This window comes from Pyrgilauda ruficollis, unplaced genomic scaffold (genome assembly GCF_017590135.1).
Source record: "Pyrgilauda ruficollis isolate IOZ18807 unplaced genomic scaffold, ASM1759013v1 scaffold9, whole genome shotgun sequence".
Taxonomy (NCBI): Eukaryota; Metazoa; Chordata; class Aves; order Passeriformes; family Passeridae; genus Pyrgilauda; species Pyrgilauda ruficollis.
Window position 1 is genome coordinate 7,128,901 of NW_024531043.1, and position 20,428 is coordinate 7,149,328.

Sequence of the window (20,428 nt, forward strand, 5' to 3'; positions counted from 1 at the left end):
CTTTAGAGCTTTGAGGATGTGTACAGTTCATGATGAAAGATAGCACTTCAAAGCCCTCTGCCTAGAAACCCAGGGAGAAGTAAGAGCGGAGGGTAAGCAATCTTTTTTCCTGGGGGGTGCATATGCAGGGGAAGGATAAGACTTACTTTCACTGTCATTTATTATTGCCATGAAAATGAAGCCTTGCACTGTTTATGGAATCTCTCATTAAAAGGATCTCTTGATAAATCGCTTGACAAACATTCATTAATTAAGTCTCTGAGCGCACTTGGCTGACAAGCATTAGTCTTCATTTTGCAGGAGGGGGAAATTGAGGCGTGGAGCTCAGCGAGCCCCCAGCAGCCAGGGCAGGGCTGGGTCCTGGCCAGCCACTCTGTGCCACCAGACAGATGGATTACACTGCTCCCTCCGTGCCCAGCTTGATTCTCATCCAAAGACAGGAGCAACATACTGTTCTCAATAGACTTCAAAGCTCTTTTTCCCCTCGTGCTGCCCAGTGCCTCCCAGGGCTGCAGGGCAGACGGGGCTGTGCAGGTTTGGCTCCTCCATGGGCATCTCATGCCCCAGGGGCTCCTGGACACCTCTTTCATCTCACAGGCACCTCCCCACCCACAGCCTGCCCAGGGTTATGAATGGAGAAACCCTGGCTGCTGCCCAGGCTCCAATTTTTGATGGAGGTTTTCCTCCCTGGAGCCTCTGACCTATCAAACCAAGCAAAAGAAACACCTCCTTTAAGACATCCATTTCACTCTCACTGCTGCAGTGGCCTTGGGTTCAAACACTGGGGACTCAGCAGGTCACCTGGGCTGCAGCTGCAAGGCTGTTGTGGGACCAACCTCTCCTGCTTTCCCTGGCATACAGCAGCTCTGGAGCAAGGACTGGGACAAGGAAGCTCAAACGCCTCCAGCCAGATCCCACGAGGGAAGCCACAGCTGGAGGGAGCAGCAGTGAGGACCCAATGCTCAAGTCCAGAAAATACCAACTATCCTACCCTACACACTTCAAAATATGATCACAGCAGGCAGGAAGAGGTCCTTGCAGTGACTTAGGGGTGACTGTCCCTCTCACCTCCTCAGCCTCACAACTCATCTGACTGTCACCCCTCTGGCTCACGCTCCTACCTGGAGACAGAGGGACACATTTGGCTTTTGCCTGTGCTTCCCCTGCCTTTCCTGGTACTTGCCCTTCAGAAAAAGGAAGGGCTGGCTGGCAGATTCCTGTGAGAAAGGAGCTGCATGAGAGAGCAAACAGACCTTTATTATTTGTTTATTGATTTATTCTCCAGGAGGATGTAACACCCGGCCCTCGGCAGCAAATGCCCTTGTAACTCTGTACTGCAGCGACAAGTTGGCCAAACAAACACTTTTCTGCGTCAGAAAACAAAGACTGTCAGCAGAGCAGATCAGGGCTTCTCTGCTCTTACTTTTAATTATTATTTCCTCACACAGAGGATTTAATCTCCTCTTCTGCTGGAAGCTCAAAGTGCCCCATTCAGCCTATTTCACAGCTGTGACTACTGAGGTCACCCCGGGTCAGGACACCTCTCTCTGCAGCATAATAGTGCCTGGTCCCCGAAGTGGACATCCACGCCGTGCATCTGCTGCTGCAGATGAACTGGTGTCAGCAGGAGGAGCACGGCCACCACGGGGAGGGGGCAAAGGCAAACGGTACCCAGAGAGCCCCAGACAAAAGACGCTGCTCCTCCGGCCTTTTGTGGAGCTCTCAAATGCGGTCAAAGGTTACATTTTACAGCTGTTCCAGCCTCAAATAAGCGTAACCCGCCTATCTTAATACTTAATTGCATTGCTAAGCTGCTGATAAACTAGGACGGCATAAAACAAATACACAGGGCCAAACACATCCCCAGGGAAAGTTTGTGGGAACAGAGGGAGTTGCACCAAACAATGGACTGGGAACACGGGGAGTTGCACCAGACAATGAATCCACTTTATGTGTTTTAGAAGCCTGGTTACCTTCAATAAAAGCTGCAGCATGGATGGTGCACGTTTGCTAGCTAATATCTCTCCAAAAAGGCCGCCGGTGTTTACAAAAGAAGGGCACAGTGCAAATGCCCACGGGAGAGGAGGAGCGCGTGCCGCGCCATGCGTGTGCCCATCAGGAAACCGTGCTGAGCTAATCCCCTCCCCACAGAGCCACCAGGGCTCCAGCCCTGGAGAACACGGCCTTAAATCAACGCTCTTATCTCACAAAAGGAATTTAAGTGCACTGCTTTGAAAGTCACTTTCTCCCGGCCATATGGCATCCCCGAGCCTGGTCGCGTAGGAGCGGCGTTCATTTGCATGTGCAAGAGACAAATCTGGCTCTTGCATTGCGGGAGTGATAACAGGGCGAGGGGTAAAATTTAGCACTGTTTGGGTTTCTGCACAAAATCTTTGCTGAGGCGAATTTCTCTCACCTGTCAAGCCAAGTGCCAAATGCTGAGGTAGCCCCAGGAGAGCTTGCCCACGATGGCAGGCCATGCCACAAGCGAGGTACACCGGTACAGGGCCAGGGTACAAGAGAAGCCTGAGACAAAACCCATGATCTGAACCCAAAGCTGGCAATGTCTACACCCACATTAAAGCAAACAGGAACAGGCTGAAATTGTAGGGATATAAACAGCACTGAACACAAACTTCAAGACAGCAAATTCACAGGCGTTCACACATTTAACTTCCTGATAGGGAGGTATTTTGAAAACTCATGTTGCTGAGCTGCTCCATGATATGAAGGGGTGGGGGATCTTGGGCTTCAGCACAAGGAGGAGCCAACAAAGCTGCTAACGCTTCAACATAAGCCTCTCCAGCAGATCTCTGTGCCAGGCATTATGCAGGATGGCAAGATTTTTGTTTTGCCGAGGCAGTTCCATATGGGCAATCTGGTTTGCCTTCTCAGCAAGCCAAGTGAGAGAAGAGAAATGTTCTTCCCCACCATTTGTTTAAATTTCCCTCTTTCCCCCGGATAAAGCTGCATACTTTTGTAAAAATATCTACAAATGTAATAACATAATGGGCTTGTCATCGGTTTCCACATTTGGCATTGAAAATCTGCAAAGCTTGGAAAGAAAGAGAATTCCTAATAGTTACTGCTGCTGAAGAGCCCAGCTAAAAACTGGGCCTGGATCCAGGTGATGGAGCACACAGCCACCAAAACGCCTTTCTATGTCCGGCACCTACTCCTACACAACTGCAAATTGTTCCTTTCTTGGCCCCACTGAAATAATGCAAGAAGTTTATTTCATCACTTCTTGTTGATGGGCCTCATCTCCCCTCTTTGGGGTACTTGCATGCCCCTAACATCCACTACTGCTGTGAACTGATTTTATTTTGCAGCTCAGTGCAGAGGATGCTGCAGACAGCCACAAGCCCTGGCAATTCACTTGGAGCCACACAAACCTCCTAGCATGGTGAAGTGAAACCATTCCCAGCACAACGCTTTCCACCGTGTACCACAGTTTGCCTTCTCCAAGGCTGTTTCTTTGGCATTTCTGCCCGGTATCCATCTCAGTGAGATTATCCCTGGGAACACACGAAAGCAGAGCAGCCTGGTTTTACGGCTGTGCCGAGCCCTCAGAGGAGGGCTGGGCGTATTTAGAGATCCGAGGCTGTGCCCCCCAAGGGGCTGTGGAACGAGGCAGTCTCTTAGCAACACCCAGTGCCTCTCACAGGTAACTGTCATTAACAGCAGGAGTGGAGCTGTGCCGTGCTGAGCACCCTCCTCTGTGTCCTGGAGAACAGAGATGTGCCGGCACAAATGCTCCATGGGCACTGGCAGGGGAGGGATGTGCAAGCCCTTGTCAGGATGACACAGACAGCACGACACAGACAGCACTGAAATGCTGATTTGTTTAAAAGAAATGAGGATTTGATTGTATTAGAGGGACAAGCACATCCCCTACAGTAAGGACTGACTTCTTCTTTGTCAGTAATCCCTCCCTCCAAGACACTTAATACAAATCTTACTGGAAGGGAAGAAGTCCCACCCCACACTGAGACAATGCATCTCTAAATTTTAACTTAAATCATCACAAGCCTGTAAAGCTGATCTTCATGACAATGTGTGTGGCCAAGCTACAGGCTCTGGCAAAACTGATGTCCTGCTATTCGCACAACACGGATTCACAACCCAAATCTCTCGCTGTAAGATAAGGAAAGCATTTCTCCAGATCACTTACCTTTATTTGCTGCAGGGGAGAACAGCTTCTCAGAGCCTACAGAAGCCTGAAAAAGGAAGAGAAAGAGAGGGTGAATAATGGTGAAGGAGAAATTCCGAAGGCTTGCTCACAAAAACACAGCTCATAAAACAAGTGGGTTATCTGGAGACCTGCAGTTGCGCATTGCACCTGGAGGGTGCAATGTTGTGCCATTAAAGAACGAGCATGCATCCTGAGGAGATGAAAGCCAAGCAAGAGGACTGTCCTGATCTCACCCAACTACATCCTCCTGTCTCGTTTGTTTAGGCAGCCATGCAATGCACAGCTATTTTATCCATGATTCCTCATATAAAAACAAAACCAGTGAAACTGCTATCAAGCTGAAGGAAAAAAAAAAAAAAAGAAAAAAAGAAACCAAAACACATTTCAAAGGCTCTCTCACTGAAAATAAGCTCAATTCTTGCTGAACATGCAAAATGTAATTTGTGTATTGGAAACACAAGTTGCAACTGAACACATCTGTATGAAGGAGGGTGTTGTTCAATATTATGCCAAATGATAGGTACATGCTGCTATGCACTTAGTTGAGTATGAAATAAAACGACTTCCTCTTGGAAGAAGCCCGTATCCTTGCAGACTGGATTGCACTATGCTGTCTGAACTTCACAGCAGTGTATTTGTGCTCCTCACAGCTCTGGGAAACAGTTAAAGAAATCCAATTAACCTAAACCTTGTAAACAGCTTCATGATAATCAGGGTCACTGGGTTACAGACAAGATGATAACGACAGACAGGGAAAAAAGTCCATTCATCGTAACTAAAGCTTTTATGAGTTAATTTGATGGCTTCCTTTCCTCCCCCCACTGATATCAAGCAGTCAACCGATTTCAGCATAAGCTTTTCCTCCTCGCTATCTGATAAAATAGCAAGCAGCCTCTCCAGAATCAAAGCTGGTCTGGGAGCAGGAGCACGATCAACATTACTACCATCTACAAGAAAGTATCATCAACGTGTTGGCACTGACTGCTGCATGAATAAAATGGGTGAAGAACAAAGCTGACAAGCAAAAGATACTGAAAGTGAAAAAAGCCTTTTTCCCCTGGCTCAGCTTTAAAAACAATTAATTAATTCAACACATGGCTGAACGAAGTTGATTTTGGTTTTGATTTTATTGATTTTATTCTAAGGTGCCTTGGGAGATTTGCATGATAAAGAGCACTACAAATTGTATTACGTTGCTACATATTTTAAATGACGACTCAGAAGGAAAAAAACAAATAGTAAAATGCAAGAAGTTCTGCATGAGATATAGTAAGAAGCAAGAGTGATCCATTAATGTTACTTCTAAGAAAAGTGGCACTGCAAGCACTGAATGTCTTACTTAATGCAAATGCATAAAAAAGAGAGGGAAAACAACATGAAAAATAGGTTGAGGCTGAGACACATAAGAAAAAAATTCTGAATTATGTCCACGACAAAGCTGCACGTGTAGCTGTGGCATGTATGATCATTACACAGCTCAGCAAAAAGATCCTAAAATCTTAGGGAAAATCAGTTACCTGCACGATCCCTTCACTGCATGGATTAAAAAGAGGAAGAACCAGGATTAAACAACGTTTTGCCTAGGCTGGTTTGCAAAGAAAGTGTAACAGAGTCACACAGCAGCAACAACAGTGGTGCATAAAACGTTTGACAGCCAACTCTGAATTTACAACCCATTGTTAGGAGATTTTTCACTTATAATCAACACCAAGTCACCACGGACGCAGAACACATCTGCAGGCTCTGGGAACTCACCCATGCTAACAGCTCACACAAAGCCAGGGCCTACTCTCAAAGCACTCCACAAGCACTCAGACACGTGGCAGGTGGATAAATAAGATTCCCCCATTTTACAGGCAATGAAACTTCGGCGTGGCTTGCACTAAAGCCCCAGCAGTAAATCGGCCGCTGAGCCACAAATCCTAAATGCCGGGTCCAGCTGCCGGGGTGTGCAGAGCTCCAGAGGAGCCTGCTCAGGAGAGCCCTTCCTGGGCAGCCAGCCACGGCTGCAGGACCTGCTCGGCCACCCCAGCTGGAGAAGCTTGGTGCTTCCCCTGGTCTGGAATCGGGGCTCGCAGCCCCACTTGGCAGCAGCCACCAGCCCACTCCCTTCCCTGCGCAGGCTCAGCGCTCAGCCGGCAGCTGAAGGGCTCAGCGCTGCAGGTCCAGACTATATAGAAACAATGCTTAAGGAAGTCAAGCCAGAAAATTCACTTTAAAGACAAAGTAAAACACCCGGATTATTGCTCAGTCTTCTGCTATCAGCATGTGCCGCCGCCTTCCACAATCAGAGTCAACATTTACAGAGCAGCGTTTTCAACATCGCAGCTTCAGTTCACAGACACGAACCTTCACACCTAGAGTTTACAGTAACTTTTGCTCTCACTTCTGGTGATTTCTAGCTCCAGATCTGAGCAGTTTTTGGCACGAGCACCATTCTGAAACAGTGAACGCCTGTGCTATAGGATATTCTGCGAGCTGCTGTAAAGGCAGGAGGGAAGCTGGGGGAGGAAGAGCCTGAATACATCATTCAACCCTATCAGTCACCCTTTAAAGAAAGCATACAATAAAACCTATGTGTCTGAGGGAGCCCACTAATGACTGAAAAAATCCAGCAAACCAAAACATCTGCTAAAACAAGTCCCCTCCCAAATACTGCTGTTCCAAGCAAATCATTTGCATATGTTTAAGAAGGGATTTAAAAATAATATTAATAAAGTTAAATTCTTCCCTTGTGAACAAAACCAGGCATTTCGAGTCTTTTATGCAGAGTTCAAGCCATCACAGGAAATCACATGCTCTTTGATTGCAAAATGAAACTAAAAATTTCCTTTTTTCCCCCTCTCGTTGCCTCCTGCCTGCCTCCATCTGAAAGACCATTTCACAAACCCCTCAAGTTCCTTTTTGTTGCTGCATGAGGCAGCGAGACCTGCCCAGCCTGAAGCTCACAGACAGAAGACACCTCCACCCTTCCTTGCTCAGTGGCTGCTCATCTCCCTTGCCCCGGAGCACAGCCCACAGCCACAGAACCCACCACAGGCTTGTGCTCACAAAAATGCTGCTTGCACCCTCCCACCCCTGTCCCCAGTAACTTGAAGCTTATCTGACACCTGTCCCCAGAGCAGCAGTTTCTGAGGTAACCTCATGTTGCTGAACCTCTAAGACCCAGCACCCTTTCGACGACACCAAGCCTCCCAGGCCCCCTTTGTGGGCTATTCAGTGAAGTTACCAATCCTTTACCACCTTTTGATTTCCTCTCTTTTCTACTCCAGACCTAAAGGGGAAAATGCCTCCATGCAGTTCTGTGACAGCTTGAAACCAGGCTGAATGCACTGTAGAGGAAAATAACATTTCTGCCCTTTTCTGCTTTGTGGAGAGCAAGCAGAGGAGTGGTGCTGCAGTCCCTCCCCCTTCCTCCCCTCAAACCCAGCACATATAAACACTGATTCAATTTTCAGCACTAAAAGCTCAGCAAAGGCAGCTTTTTCCTCAAATCTGAGGTGGTAACCACAAAGGATGTAGCACACCCTCTCCTCTGAAGGTGAGCAGTGAGGCAAAATGAAGTCCATGCCTCATCCACCCTGGTTCCCACCAACCCATGCCAGCTGAAAGGTGCAAGAGCTCTTGCAGATTAATAATTTAATGATTATATATAACAGAACAACATCATCTGACGAAGACAACACTACAAATTATGTCAGACCTCACAGCAATTACTTCTTTTTGTCCCCTTATTCTGTAGCCTATAAATAGCTAACAGGGAATAGAACTGCTCCTCATCACCAACAACAGAGGCTCTGTGGACCTTCATGCCATCTCCTGGAGCACCAAATGCCAGATCCAAGCCTGATACTCCAGGAGCCTGATAGCAAGACACTGGGAAACTGCTTATAAGGCTGCAGGTCTGGCTCACAGGGAACAAGCAAAGTAGTGTTAGGGAGCTGGTATGTATGTCACACACAGGGCAAAAGCCAAGCATTCCCTCCAAGTGAGTCCAGTACAGTAGGCAGAAGAAGGAGACAGTAAAATACAGTTTAAATTTTAGATCTGGATGGCTGCCTATCTACTAGACAGCCAAAAGCCAGTCTCAAGAGAGACTGTTTGCACAATTACTGAACTTAGCAAGCACTAAAAAGCTCACAAGAAAACACTTCTCCGGGAGATTTCCAAACTAAAAGTGCTGGATACGCTTCAAGAAAGTTTTAGCATAAAGCACGGACACTACCTGAAAATTTTGGATCGATTTTCATTCTTTCCTTTGATCTGTATCCCTTGCTTTTACCAACCACTCCAGTGCCACTTGATCGCTTGTCCAGCAGAGAATTTCAGCAACATCAGTACTGCTTTACTACTTTGCAGTTCACTCTGCAAGTCATTCATACCAGACCCCTGATCCAGTAATGTGAGAACAATAACTAAAACAGGAAGGTATTGTTTGGGTTGTGATTCTTCTGTAGGAAATGGAAATTGATACATATGGAAAGGTGCAAGAGAAGCCTAGAAATAGCACACATGCACACAAAACCCCAAAGTAAAAATCCCCCTTAAGACCAACAAAGTATTCTACACATTTCAGGATATAGAAGCAGCCCGTGGGTAACACTGCCTGCATTGTGAGGGGATGTTTCAAGGTAGCCTACAGTCTTTCCAAAACCTGCATTAGTTTTGGAGAGAAACCACAGCTCAGTTAGGAAGACAAAAGAAAAGTCAGACCTCCAATTCAGTAATTTTTGTGAACCTTCTAGGAATATCCAGCTTTGTGGTACACAGCTGGCTGGGACACAGCACAGCCCAGCTGTGTGAGGGATTAAGCAAGAGGGAGCAGGACTTCTACAAATCCACACTGTGATTATCTTCCCACAGAATTTATAGACTGGGCTTTCAAGAGGGCTCAGCACTCAGCAGCTGCCTTTGGGGCATCAGCCTGACTGGAACTACTGGGTATAGAGCATTTCCAAAAATCCATTTAGAAACCTGAATGGTGACCAGGTTGTTCTGAAAAATCTGCTTACAGCTGATAGCTGGGATCATTTATGAAATTCTGTCTTTTGACCTCCAGTACAAATAAGGACTAATAATAAATAATATTCCCAAAGCAAGAGTCTCCACCTCTCTAGCAATCCTGACAATACACTTGTACCTTCAGTTACACCATAACACACCACAGTGAAACACGCAGCACAAACACCCCAAACCAGCAACTACTTCTTGATTTGGCAAAGCCTTAAATGCCACAGATACTTCTAGTTCAATTATGATTCAAGGCCATCTCTGAGAGGTATCGATGGGTCTTCTGTATCTTTCATGAGTTTACGCTATAGAATGCTCACCAGAAACAAAATGTTCCATACAGCAACACACTTGTTTAGGTTCCCACCTACATGCATTTAGCACACACATATTCAGTACTGCTCTGCTCCTGGAAGGGACTGTCACCATGCACTTGCCTCTTTGTCACTTTTTCTTCCAAGAATGCTCATTTCTCTCAGCAGTTTATATGACCATGACTGTTTTTTGCAACAGCCCCTTTGAGAAGCTAGCACGAGTCTGGGAACAGATTAAATTAGGCCATAGAGAGCCTAGAAGCAGAGATCACTGGTCCTAATTCACCACTGAATTACACCGACTTTACACAATGGCAAGTGGAATGGGAGGAAAAGTGGATGAGGACTGGAAGCACTGAAGGAAATGCTGTATGGAGCCTGACACAGTGCAGGGCAGTGAGGAACCGAGCTCATTGCTCCTCCACAAGTTCCACATCTTGTTTTGGTCCTCTTTTGGCAAGACAGTGGTAAGCTTAAATTGACAATGTTTTGAACCCTGAGCATGTTCCTCATCATTTCACAACCATTGTGGGACTGAACAAACTAGTTTCAATCGAGCATCAGCAGCAGTAATTCTTAAACACACGCTGCTGTGGTGTGTTATTGCACAGATGTGCCTCTTCCCGTGACAAAGGGTGACTGAATCCTCTGACACAGAGGGACATCTGACCTACAGCATGTCTGCCATCACAGCCTCGGGGCACAGGCCTGCTAACTCCTCTTCCCTCCCTCCTCAAACCATCCCCCAGCCCCTGGGGAATGGCTGCAGCCCAGAGTTCTCCCTTTCCCATCCCCTCCATTAGCGATGCTTCATGATTCACCTTCCTCTGAGCAGTTGCTGTCTCCCAAAGGAAAAGATCAAACTCCCTCTCCTTCCCAGCTCAGCTCCAATAAATAAATAAATAGATACATGTACTGAAAAAAAAAATTTAGTGAAGGAGGAGAAGGGAGGAAGCTGGGGAGTTCCTGGACCTCACCTCGTCAGACAGCTGCAGAAGGTTCCTTGGTTGTTTCCAGACAGCAACAAGAAAATAAAATTTCCAGCTGTCCCTCATTAAAACCAGCCAAAATACTTGCCTAATGTTAGTGTGCCTGTGTGTCCTAATTTAAATTAGGGTGCACTTGGTCTTTATCTCAGGATCTTCCTCCTTCAAACCTCAGCTCCCCAACCACTACCAAATCTACCTTTGCTTTACACTCCTGCTATTTTCCACTTTAATCAGCACTGATTTCCCCGTAACACATGTTCATATGCTCCTGGGTGTTCTGGTCTATGAGTGGCACCCAGAGGACAGCCTGGATGTGCCACTGGGTCAGGCTGCAGCTCTCAGAGTAAGTTGGAGGCAGTGATGTGTCCGTGTTAGAGGCAACTGATACACACCACAGCCAGGGAAACACAGTTCTCCATGACACACTGAGAAAAGGGCTTTGTGTGGTCTGCTTTAAAACATCCCAAACTCCAGAGCCCTCGTGCCTTTCTCAGAGAGCTGAACCCCTCCCAAAACAGACTTCAGCCTACACTTCCACAGTCAAATTCTTTTCATTGCCCAGACATTCACTTAGGCAAACACAGGTTTTATTTATCTTTTGCTACAAATGTAAGGGAAAGCCTACTTCAGGTAGGAAAGGTTGGGAATGCTGTGTAACACACTGCTACAGCAGTTTGTATTATTGTCATTACAGCTTGATCCTATCTAGTCAGCCCATCTATTTGGCGGGGATATGGCTTTTTATTTGCACTAAATCAAAGGGAACGGCGAGTGCTCTTTGCAGAACTATCTAAAACTTCTTATAATTCAAAGGCTGCACTGCAGGAAGAGCGATGGGGGAGAGCAGGGACTGTGCTGCGAATGACAGGTGGCAGACTGTTGTTTGGTACCTACCAAATTACTCTGCTGCTCCCAGGGCTGCCTTGGCATTTCATTATCCCAACTCTCTCCTGGAAGGATGCGGACATAAATTCACACCTCATGTCCTGGTTTCCGTCAAACTGAGTAAGAGTGCAAATGCTGGCACCAACTGGGAATGCCAAGCAGGGCTTGGCATGCTAGAACAAACTCTCAGCTGTGGTCTTTGCCAGCTACCTGCATTTATCATTGTAATGGCCTGCCAGACAGGACTTGGCAAGCGACAGAGGAGGGCGGGAGGAGGAGGGCCAGGCTCTGCACTGCCAAGCAATTCATTCCTGTAGCTCCTGCCATCACTGTACCAGCAGGGCAACCTTCATTTTATTTTATCTTTTAACCAATTATGTGTCACCCAAATCCCACCTGCAGCTTTCTCCAACACAAATGGCTATAAATCACAGTTCAGAGACCAAGAGGGTTTTGCAAGACATTTGATTTCATAAAAAGGTCACTGTCTGTCTGAGGATTGCTGCAGTTCAAAAATGAACTGAATAACAACCTGCATTGGCAGACAGGGAAGGAACCGCTTCCATCGTCTGTTGCATGTTGTCAGATAATATTAGAACAATTAGGGAGGCCAACAATGGCAGGATCATTAGGATTCAGCTGAACCAAAGCACTGATAAAAATTCAGTGAAATATCTCCTCCTTTCAATTTTTGAAGAAAACATAATCAAATCAATAAAAAAGGGAAAATTGCATGAGCACACCAGAAACATTCAACGTAATCTCCTTGAGCAGACAAACAGAATACATGCCTGTCATCACTGCAGCCTTCTCCAATCTGCCTGGGTTTTCCAGAGCTTAACCCCCAGCTTTGCTATTTCTCAGAGCACTACTCTGTGGTCTTAGACCACTCAGAATGGTCGGCTCTCTAGGGAAAATGTTGTATTCTTGTTTTTAATCCATATACTGGATACATAGTGAATGCCATATAGAATTTTATGTGAACCATATCAGAAAGCAAACATTTAAGGGTGCTCAGAAATCATTTGACACTGATGCTGTTCTGTACACCCTTAGTGTCCATCCCTTCCTTGCAGGTGACATGTCATGCCAGACAGCCCTGACAAACCAGCATCACATTCTCTGAAAAGCATCAGGTTAACTGCAGTGAGCACATGAGGCACAGGGAAGATGGCAGTGTCCTCCTAGCCCAGACCACGGCACGTGACACAGCACATCCCTCTGACACAATTTCCCACTGTGGATGCAATCCTGGCCCTTTCCTGCGCCTGGGGGGTCAGGGAGCTTATCAGGAAAGCAGCTCTTGTCTGCTGCCATTGAAACTTGCTGTCTTACCCACAGCAACCTCAAAGGAGTGCCTCTGCAGAAGGCTCTTTTGTTGTTGTTGTTTCTAATTCACTGCTCCAAAATATTTCTTGGCTGCATCCCAGGGCTGAAGCCTTATCTGCCCATCCCCCCGGCAGACACACAGCAGCTGCAGAGGCTTATCACAGTTGCCTGTCCACTGAGTTTACAAATTAACACCCTATCGAGGCTGCACGAGGGCTGATTAATCAGAGAGAGGCAGTCTGAGGGCCTTTATCACCGTAAGCGGCTGCTGGGAGAGAAGTCACAAATCTCTCAGGAGGCCAGAGATGCCTTACAAATGAAAGAGCAGGAGGCCAGAGAGGAGGAGGAGGGCCCAGTGGTAGGGGAAGCAGATATTTTAGAGATAGTGGTGGTGGAGGAGGTGATGGAGCAGTGGGAGGGGGGAGCTGCAGGCAAACGCCAGTACATTATGACAGCTTAAAAAAAAAAAAGATAATTAACAGCCTATACCTCATGATTCTAACTTTCCCTCCCCGGGCTATAATTTAGCCTATTGCTCCTTTGCTCCAGAGGACAATAAACATTTATTATGTTAAACACATAACTGCGCTGCACAAAAGCACCGTTCTTTCCCAGGTCCACTCCTTGCACAGCTGTGCAACCCAGGAGGATGGGGCTGCTGCAGTGGGCTCCCCTTTCATGCAGAAGATTACTCAGCTTGGACACAAAGCACATCCCTGGCTTCACCCACAGCTGCAGCGTGCTGGATGTGCTCATACTGAACGTGAAGGCAAATCCCATGAGACTCGGAGCTCTTGGATGGGGCCACTGGCCCAGCAGCAGCTGACAGGCAGCGTCAGGATGTGCCCAGTGCTCTGGCAGGCAGGAGCAGCTCCTGCAGAGATGGTGTGATTCAGGCAGGCTTCACCACCTAAGAAGTATCTCCTCTTTTTAATTCAGCAACCTTGCTAAGGGGTTTACTGGGAAATTTTCATTCCCACCAGAATTATGTGTAGGAGAGATTCTCGTTACAAGATGAATATTACAGTCGTGTGAACCATACCAGAGCAGAGCTGGCCCTGCCCCCTCTGAGCTGTAAGAGCACTGAGATTCAGGAGATTTGCCTCTGCTGGTGGACTGTGGTTCAGGGACTGCTCTCCTCTGCTTCAGTGCTAGTACCTGCTGCAGCCCTCCAGTTCTGTGCCTGTGGCAACGCAAAATAATTATAGAAACCAAGGGGACTCACACTAAAAAGATTTAAAATCTAATACAACTTCAAAGGAAGACAATTTGGACATCTGTCTACATCTGTCAACATTAATTTCTACATTTAAGTTTTCAAGTTTAATCCTTGAGACCAAGACACACAGCTGGATTTTTCCTTTGAAGCATAAAACGTGTGGAAGCTGAGATTCCCATGCAGCAACATGACTCCAGAAGGTAACATTTTAATAGAAATGTTACCAACATGAATACATTCATAAGCAAACAGTGCAATCACCTCCTGTCCAGTGCTTTCTATTAACACACCAGTAAAGAATTTAACAAATAACCTCTGGATAAAAGTGTCATTCACTGCAGCTTTAGCACCAACAGCGCTGGGTGTGTGCATGATCTTGGGGAATGGCCATTCCCATTTTGCCTATGGAAATTGCAGAAATAGAGGACTGCCACCTCCTAACTCAACATCTTCAGACTAGCTCTTTTCAGACAGCACCAGAAAGCAAAATCAAACAAAAATGAATGATCATCTGCCTTCTCCTCCTCTCTTGATCCAATGAGGAAACTATTTCCCAAACCACCTGGATTATTGGTCTGCGAACCCTTGCAGATGCCCAGTTTTAACACCATCCATTAGGTTAATTAGAACTGGGCAAGTAGATGCTGAGTATGAGTCCAGGAAAGGAACGACAGCTTTTTTATTTGAGAACTCCCTGCCAGGTTCTGTGAAGCAGACAGCTGCCCAAGGTCTTCTCGTGGCTCTCCTTCGCCAACAGACACCAGATTAATTTGAGCTGGACTGGACCCTCTCTCATTATGCTCAGCAGACCCTGGGTAATCAGATGGGGAAGCTACAGGACTGCAACACCTCCTGTCACCCCCACCACGTAACAGCAACTCTATCCATGAAGGAAACATCAAATATTCATTAGGTAAACAATACGAATGCGGTAATCCCAAAACATGGTGAAATTCCAGAAGCTGTCTCTCTGGTGTTTATTAGATTGACTCTTTAAACTTCATTATCAAGTCTGCCCATCAAGCCTTCTCCCTCTGTCTCAGGTTTTGTGTTTTAGCATTTTAGGGAAAAAAAGTCTCCGTTGGATTGGCTGTTCCCCACAGCTCTGCTCCCACTGGTGGACACCCTCACCCTCCACAGAAGGCACACCACTGTGGGCACATATTTCAAGATCCAACAGAAGGGATTAGGAACACCTTAGAAAAGGACAGCATATAAATTTCCCTGCAAATGGAGGCTGCAGAGGAGAAAATATGGAAGGAAGCCTATGGTTCACATCTGCAGAGCATCTGGCTTCCTATCCCTCACTCATTCAAGGGCAGTGAAGTGCACTCACCTACTTTCTACAGGAAAGGGTCACCAAGCTTTTCTCCTGTGCTATACAGCAAATCAAGAAAGAAGCCCTCATTCTTGTACCTTGATTAAACATGGCATTAACTGACCTCATCTTCTGCCTAAGAAGGTGGTGAATGGGGCAGTCCCCCATTTGCAGCCAACATACAATCTATCTTCTCCAATTAGATATGCTTTGCAACAAGTGTGGTGGATCCATTTATTTCCATTCTGCAATAATGCAGATAAATCCAACTTTGGCTCCAGTCCCACTGCTTTCAAAGCTGGGGCTCTGCATTTTCAATTGCTGCCCTTTTTTTTTTTCCCCCCCTTTCTTCCCCCCCTTTCTGCTGCAAAATGTCACCAATTTACTTTAGCCTGGGGGCCCATTTCGAATTTTACCACCAATATACGAGAAATGCATTTTTCAAGCTGTTACCACTTAACTGTACTGATATCAGCCACTCAGGGGACACAATATTGTTTACACATCCTGCTCTATGGAATAAGCACGGATGCCAAAACTCTGCCTGGGTTGTGAAGGAGACGTTTACTCTCTGTTTTATGAGATTTCCTCGATTTGTGGCTGCCTCAATGGTCGTAAAAACAGCTGTAAATCAAAAGAGCACCACAAAATTGCAATAACAACTGTCGAACTCGGCTCTAAAAAGCATAACTCCCAGCACCAGAAGGTGGAAGGCTTTTCTCTGATTTAATACCAGGTGTGGGGGAGCCTGATCAAGCCTGTGTGCACCACTGTGTCTGCCCACAGCCACCCCCTGAGCTCACCCAAACCCCTTTATTTTGGCTGCTCCCCCACTCTGCCCCATGTAGTTCCTTCTGGCCCCTCTCCTCCACTCCTCTGGAAAACAGAAGTCTTTTTCAAATGCCTGGAGGATGCTTATACAAATAACTGCTGAATGCACAGCCCTGTTTAAAGCACTAAAACAGGCAGAAAGTGCAGGCTGTGCTCTGCAGGACAGCGATGGCTTTAGCAGATGACCTCAGCCTGTCACCTTGCTGCTGGCCTGCCCGGGAGAGCCCGAATTCCTGCACAGCCTCCCAGCCCAGTTTTTAGGGAGTGGAGTGAAGGAGGAGAGGGATGATGAGACATGAGTTATTAACGACCTTCTGGGAGCTGATTCCAGCTAAAATGGTTCCAGAACAGGCAGCTCCATTTGAGCCTCCAGCGAGGACTGGCCAGGCAGCAGATGCATGAATTCAAAAGTTTCTGTTACTCTGTGCCACTGGCTATAGTCCAAACCAAAGAGAGTTTCACCCGTGGGTAAAACAGCCTTCCTGGATTTTTCCATGCCCCATTCCAGTTGCTTTCACAAACAATCTTCTCATCCTTGTCTCCAAAAATCCTAAAAGACTCTCAGTTCCTGCATCTCACCACCCCCCGCAATCTAAGACTAACTTGGCCAACAACAAACTCCCTTCAGCACCTCCCAGCTCTGAGAAACCAGCTGTGGCACCAACAGCCACACTGCAAAACCTGGGCCAGCAGAGTCACCCAGGCTCTTTGTGCCCTCTGTCCAAAGCACGAAAAGCTTTCCTGGCCTCACCAGCCAGGCCTTCATTCTCTTTTTAAAACTTCCTCTTAAATCAAACTGCTTTCATGGCATTTAAACAACCCAACTTTCTCCATTACAGAAAGAGGTCTGTATGTGAATAAGCCAAAGTATGTGAAGAAATGATGAGAGAAAGTTCATGGGAAGTAAGTTTAGCCAGTGTCATCTCAGTTTTTCTATTGTCTGCAGCAGACTAAAATACACTTGAGTTCCAGTGTGTTACTGTATCTCTGTCTGGTGGTGTGTTTTTTCAGATGCACATCCTAATTATGCTCTTCAAGCAAATGCCCTGTGGAGAGGGGTAGTAGAAGAGAAACCCTCTTTACAGTCACCACCATGCTGTGATCCATTCTGGACAGGAACTCCCCCCTGCATTTAGAGGACAATTTAATTTCCATGGACCACTTGATGCAAAGGGAAAAGGATCTATATTCTTTTGTCTGAACCCCACAAAGTGTCAGCCCTTCTTTCCCCATTCTTCTAGTAGATGTGTACATTCACATTCTTGAGAAAATTCCCAATAGATGGGAACAGTCTTTCACTTCCAATACATTATGCCTCCCTGCTATAATCTTTTCCTTCTTGTACAATGCCTCTTGACTTTCCTTTGACTCTTTTCTTTGCAATTTTTCCTTTATGAATACAGAGAGACAAAATGAAAAAATGCCCCAAACCTAAATGGACAAAAAATGTCATTCAGAGCCTTTGCCAATGATGTTACTGGCAATTCCAGTTGAGAAATCATCTGTACAGACATGAACTGATCTGACATAGGGAACAGCTAGTTTTATTTCAAAAAGCTGTGTGTTCTTCATGTTCTGGGTACAAGAACTCTACAGGCCAGCTGAAGCTAATAGGGTGAATATGTGATCAGCTACACCCAAGCAGCTCTTCCAAATTTATTTCTTTTGTACTACAGTGAGTATTTGGGTGGGGTTGCAAAAACTATTAAAGCAGTCAAATGCATACCATGCCAACTGCTGACCACAAACCCAGGCCATTTCCTCACGCACAAACTATAAGAAACATCTCCAGTAATTGGCTTGTATCAGTAACCAGCTATTTCCAACAAAAACATGGCTCTGCTCCACTTGGAGTCGGGCAGTTCTCAAGAAGGATGGAAGGCTGCAAGTGTAGATGCATGACTCTTACCGGGAAGGTGGTGTAGCAGGACACACCATCTAACAGCAGTTGCTTTGATGAGGCACAATTGCAGGGCAATTACTAGGTTAATTTTCCACATACACCAGTACAATTTCACCATGAAGTTTCATTTGCCTGTGGCGAGAGATAGATGTCTGTCTGTTTTGTGTTCTAAAACTCTCTACTGTGCCTGCTCATGGACCTGTGAATATGCAGAGCACCACTGGTCTGGCTTTGCTCTTCTCCCTTCATGGTGATGTCTGAGGGGCAAATGTTTTTTCAGTCGCTGACTAATGCTTGCCATGCTCAGCCACCAGCTGGAGAGTTTCCAGCACACTCACAGACATGGCTTGCCTTGTTGTTGCCACAGGCACGGCCATGGCTCTGGGCAGGAAAGCTGTCCAGCTGGAGGAGGAACATCACTGGTGTGTGTTCAACCACCACTTTGCATGGGAGATGCTTTTGGAAGGAACAGGAGAACAAGCTGTACTTGACCCTTCCTTGGCTGACCATCTGCTCGTTGGCCAAGGCATCAACAACTCCATCCAGGGCATTAAACCCCCCTGACAACTGCACCTCCAGGAGCTGAGTGCTGGGCTCCTGTGCCTTGGTCCTGGCTTGTCTCCCTTTGGGCTCTTTGTGGCAGGAGAGGCTGAAGCCACTGCCCTTTCCCTGCCTCTCTTCCAAAGCCCCACAACCACTAACAACTCATTTCACCAGAGTTTATTTCTGAACTGGAAGCACAAACGGAGCATTGTAAGAAACCTTTGTGATTTTAGCCCAGACATGACTGTGCTTGCTTAGTAAGGAGATGAAAAGCTTACAGTGAAGAAAGAGGCAGAATAATCCTGCATGTTAATACACAGTGACTAACACTTTCCTGGTGACAATCTCCTTGTAGTCTCTGCAGAGGGATGTGTGTAATGATCCTCCAGAGACACTATCTTGAAAATGCACAAAAGGCTCTGATCAGACCTCAGCATCTCCCGATTAACTTAGCAAGAGCAGTGGAAGGGACATCAATTTTCTAGGAAGTGTATTCAGAAAAGCACTTGATCAAATGCTTAACTCCATGTATGTGCTTAATCTCACCGTAGTTGAAGCACTTTCCTAAACCAAAGCTTTGTTTATTCCTCCTGTGAAAAATAAAATGGTGGAAAGACCTCCAAAAACCAAAAATATAGATCTGAGTCAACAGTTTAGAAAATTTTTGAACTTCTGTGGCTTTCAGCTTATCTGTAAAACAATTTGGAAGTGATGACTCTAGCAAATTGGAGAAGGAAATCAATAGAAAATAAAGAAAAATAGCCAGAATGGATGAGGGTATGTTATCATAAACAAAGCCTAGCTTAGTGCAAAGCAAATGTATGTCTCTGTTGATGAGTATAACCTTCCTGGGATTTTATTGTTTTTTTCCCTTTGCTCAAACAATACCAGATACACCTCGACGAACCTGGCATGCTGCAGCCAACCCATCAGCTTCTCTACATCGAGCAGACTGCAGAAAATGGAATTTTGCTTTCCTGTTTGCCTCACTGCTGCTGCTCCCCACGAACACACTTGCAAGCCCTTCCCCTGAGCCCTGGCTGCTGCAGGCTCCTGGACAGGGAGCAGATGGCTGATGGAGCTGGGAGTGCTGCTGCCTACGCACTCCAGCGCTCCCAGTCAGACCTTGGTGAGTCCTGCCCGGCTCTGCAAGAGCACAAAGCAAACTGTCCAGCAGTCCTACACCCAGTGAGCCAAAGCCACTTCTTACGCTCACTTCAATTATCTATTTGACTAGGTACTTCTCAAAATAGGCACCTGTATGCTCAAGCTAAATGAGAACAGCAAAAAATAATCTAATGCACCTAAATACTTTGGATTTTTAATTTTCCCCCCAAACATGTCTGTTGCAACTTTATCACTCTGGACAACATAATTTTGTGCAAGATCATAAGCACAATTCTACCAGACTGAGCTCCCCTCTAGCACAACCAAGGAAATGCTTGGTTTTCTACATCCAGCCAAAGCTTTGAGGTCCCAAGACTTTCTGTTGTATGCAAGTAATGCAAAGAAGTCAATCCCTATGCCTCTAACTTAATCTCCAGACACGTAATTCCAGAGCCCCAAGTCCTCCTCCAGCAACAGAGAGCAGCCTGAAGCATGTTCCGAGCTGGATACTCACAAAGAACCACTGTGGGTTTTGTTGTCTTTATTATGAACACTTCAGGGCAATGACCACCTTTAATTTGTGCCTTCCATAACATCAAACATGATATTAAAACCTCAGAAATAGTTGTGCTTGTGCATGGTATCCTGAAGGCTTTTTTTCTCTAAACTACTTCCAGCATGTACAGACAAAAGAAATAATGTCATCCTGCTTCCAACACTCCCAGCCATCAGAGGCAACATTAACCATAACTTCGCTTCTGCTCCTCATGAGCGTTTCAGTGCAT

The 20,428-nt window shown here is 46.2% G+C and overlaps 1 protein-coding gene across 21 annotated transcripts in view; it reads right to left on the reverse strand.

Annotated features, from left to right (window-relative positions):
• FBRSL1 (fibrosin like 1) overlaps nucleotides 1-20,428 on the reverse strand; it is a 500,045-nt gene that overhangs the window by 50,976 nt on the left and 428,641 nt on the right. For all 21 annotated transcript variants that reach the window (XM_041488543.1, XM_041488539.1, XM_041488537.1 and 18 more), the window contains one exon: nucleotides 4,175-4,220. In XM_041488543.1, the coding sequence (XP_041344477.1) occupies nucleotides 4,175-4,220 (46 nt within the window). The remainder of the gene's footprint in view (nucleotides 1-4,174; nucleotides 4,221-20,428) is intronic.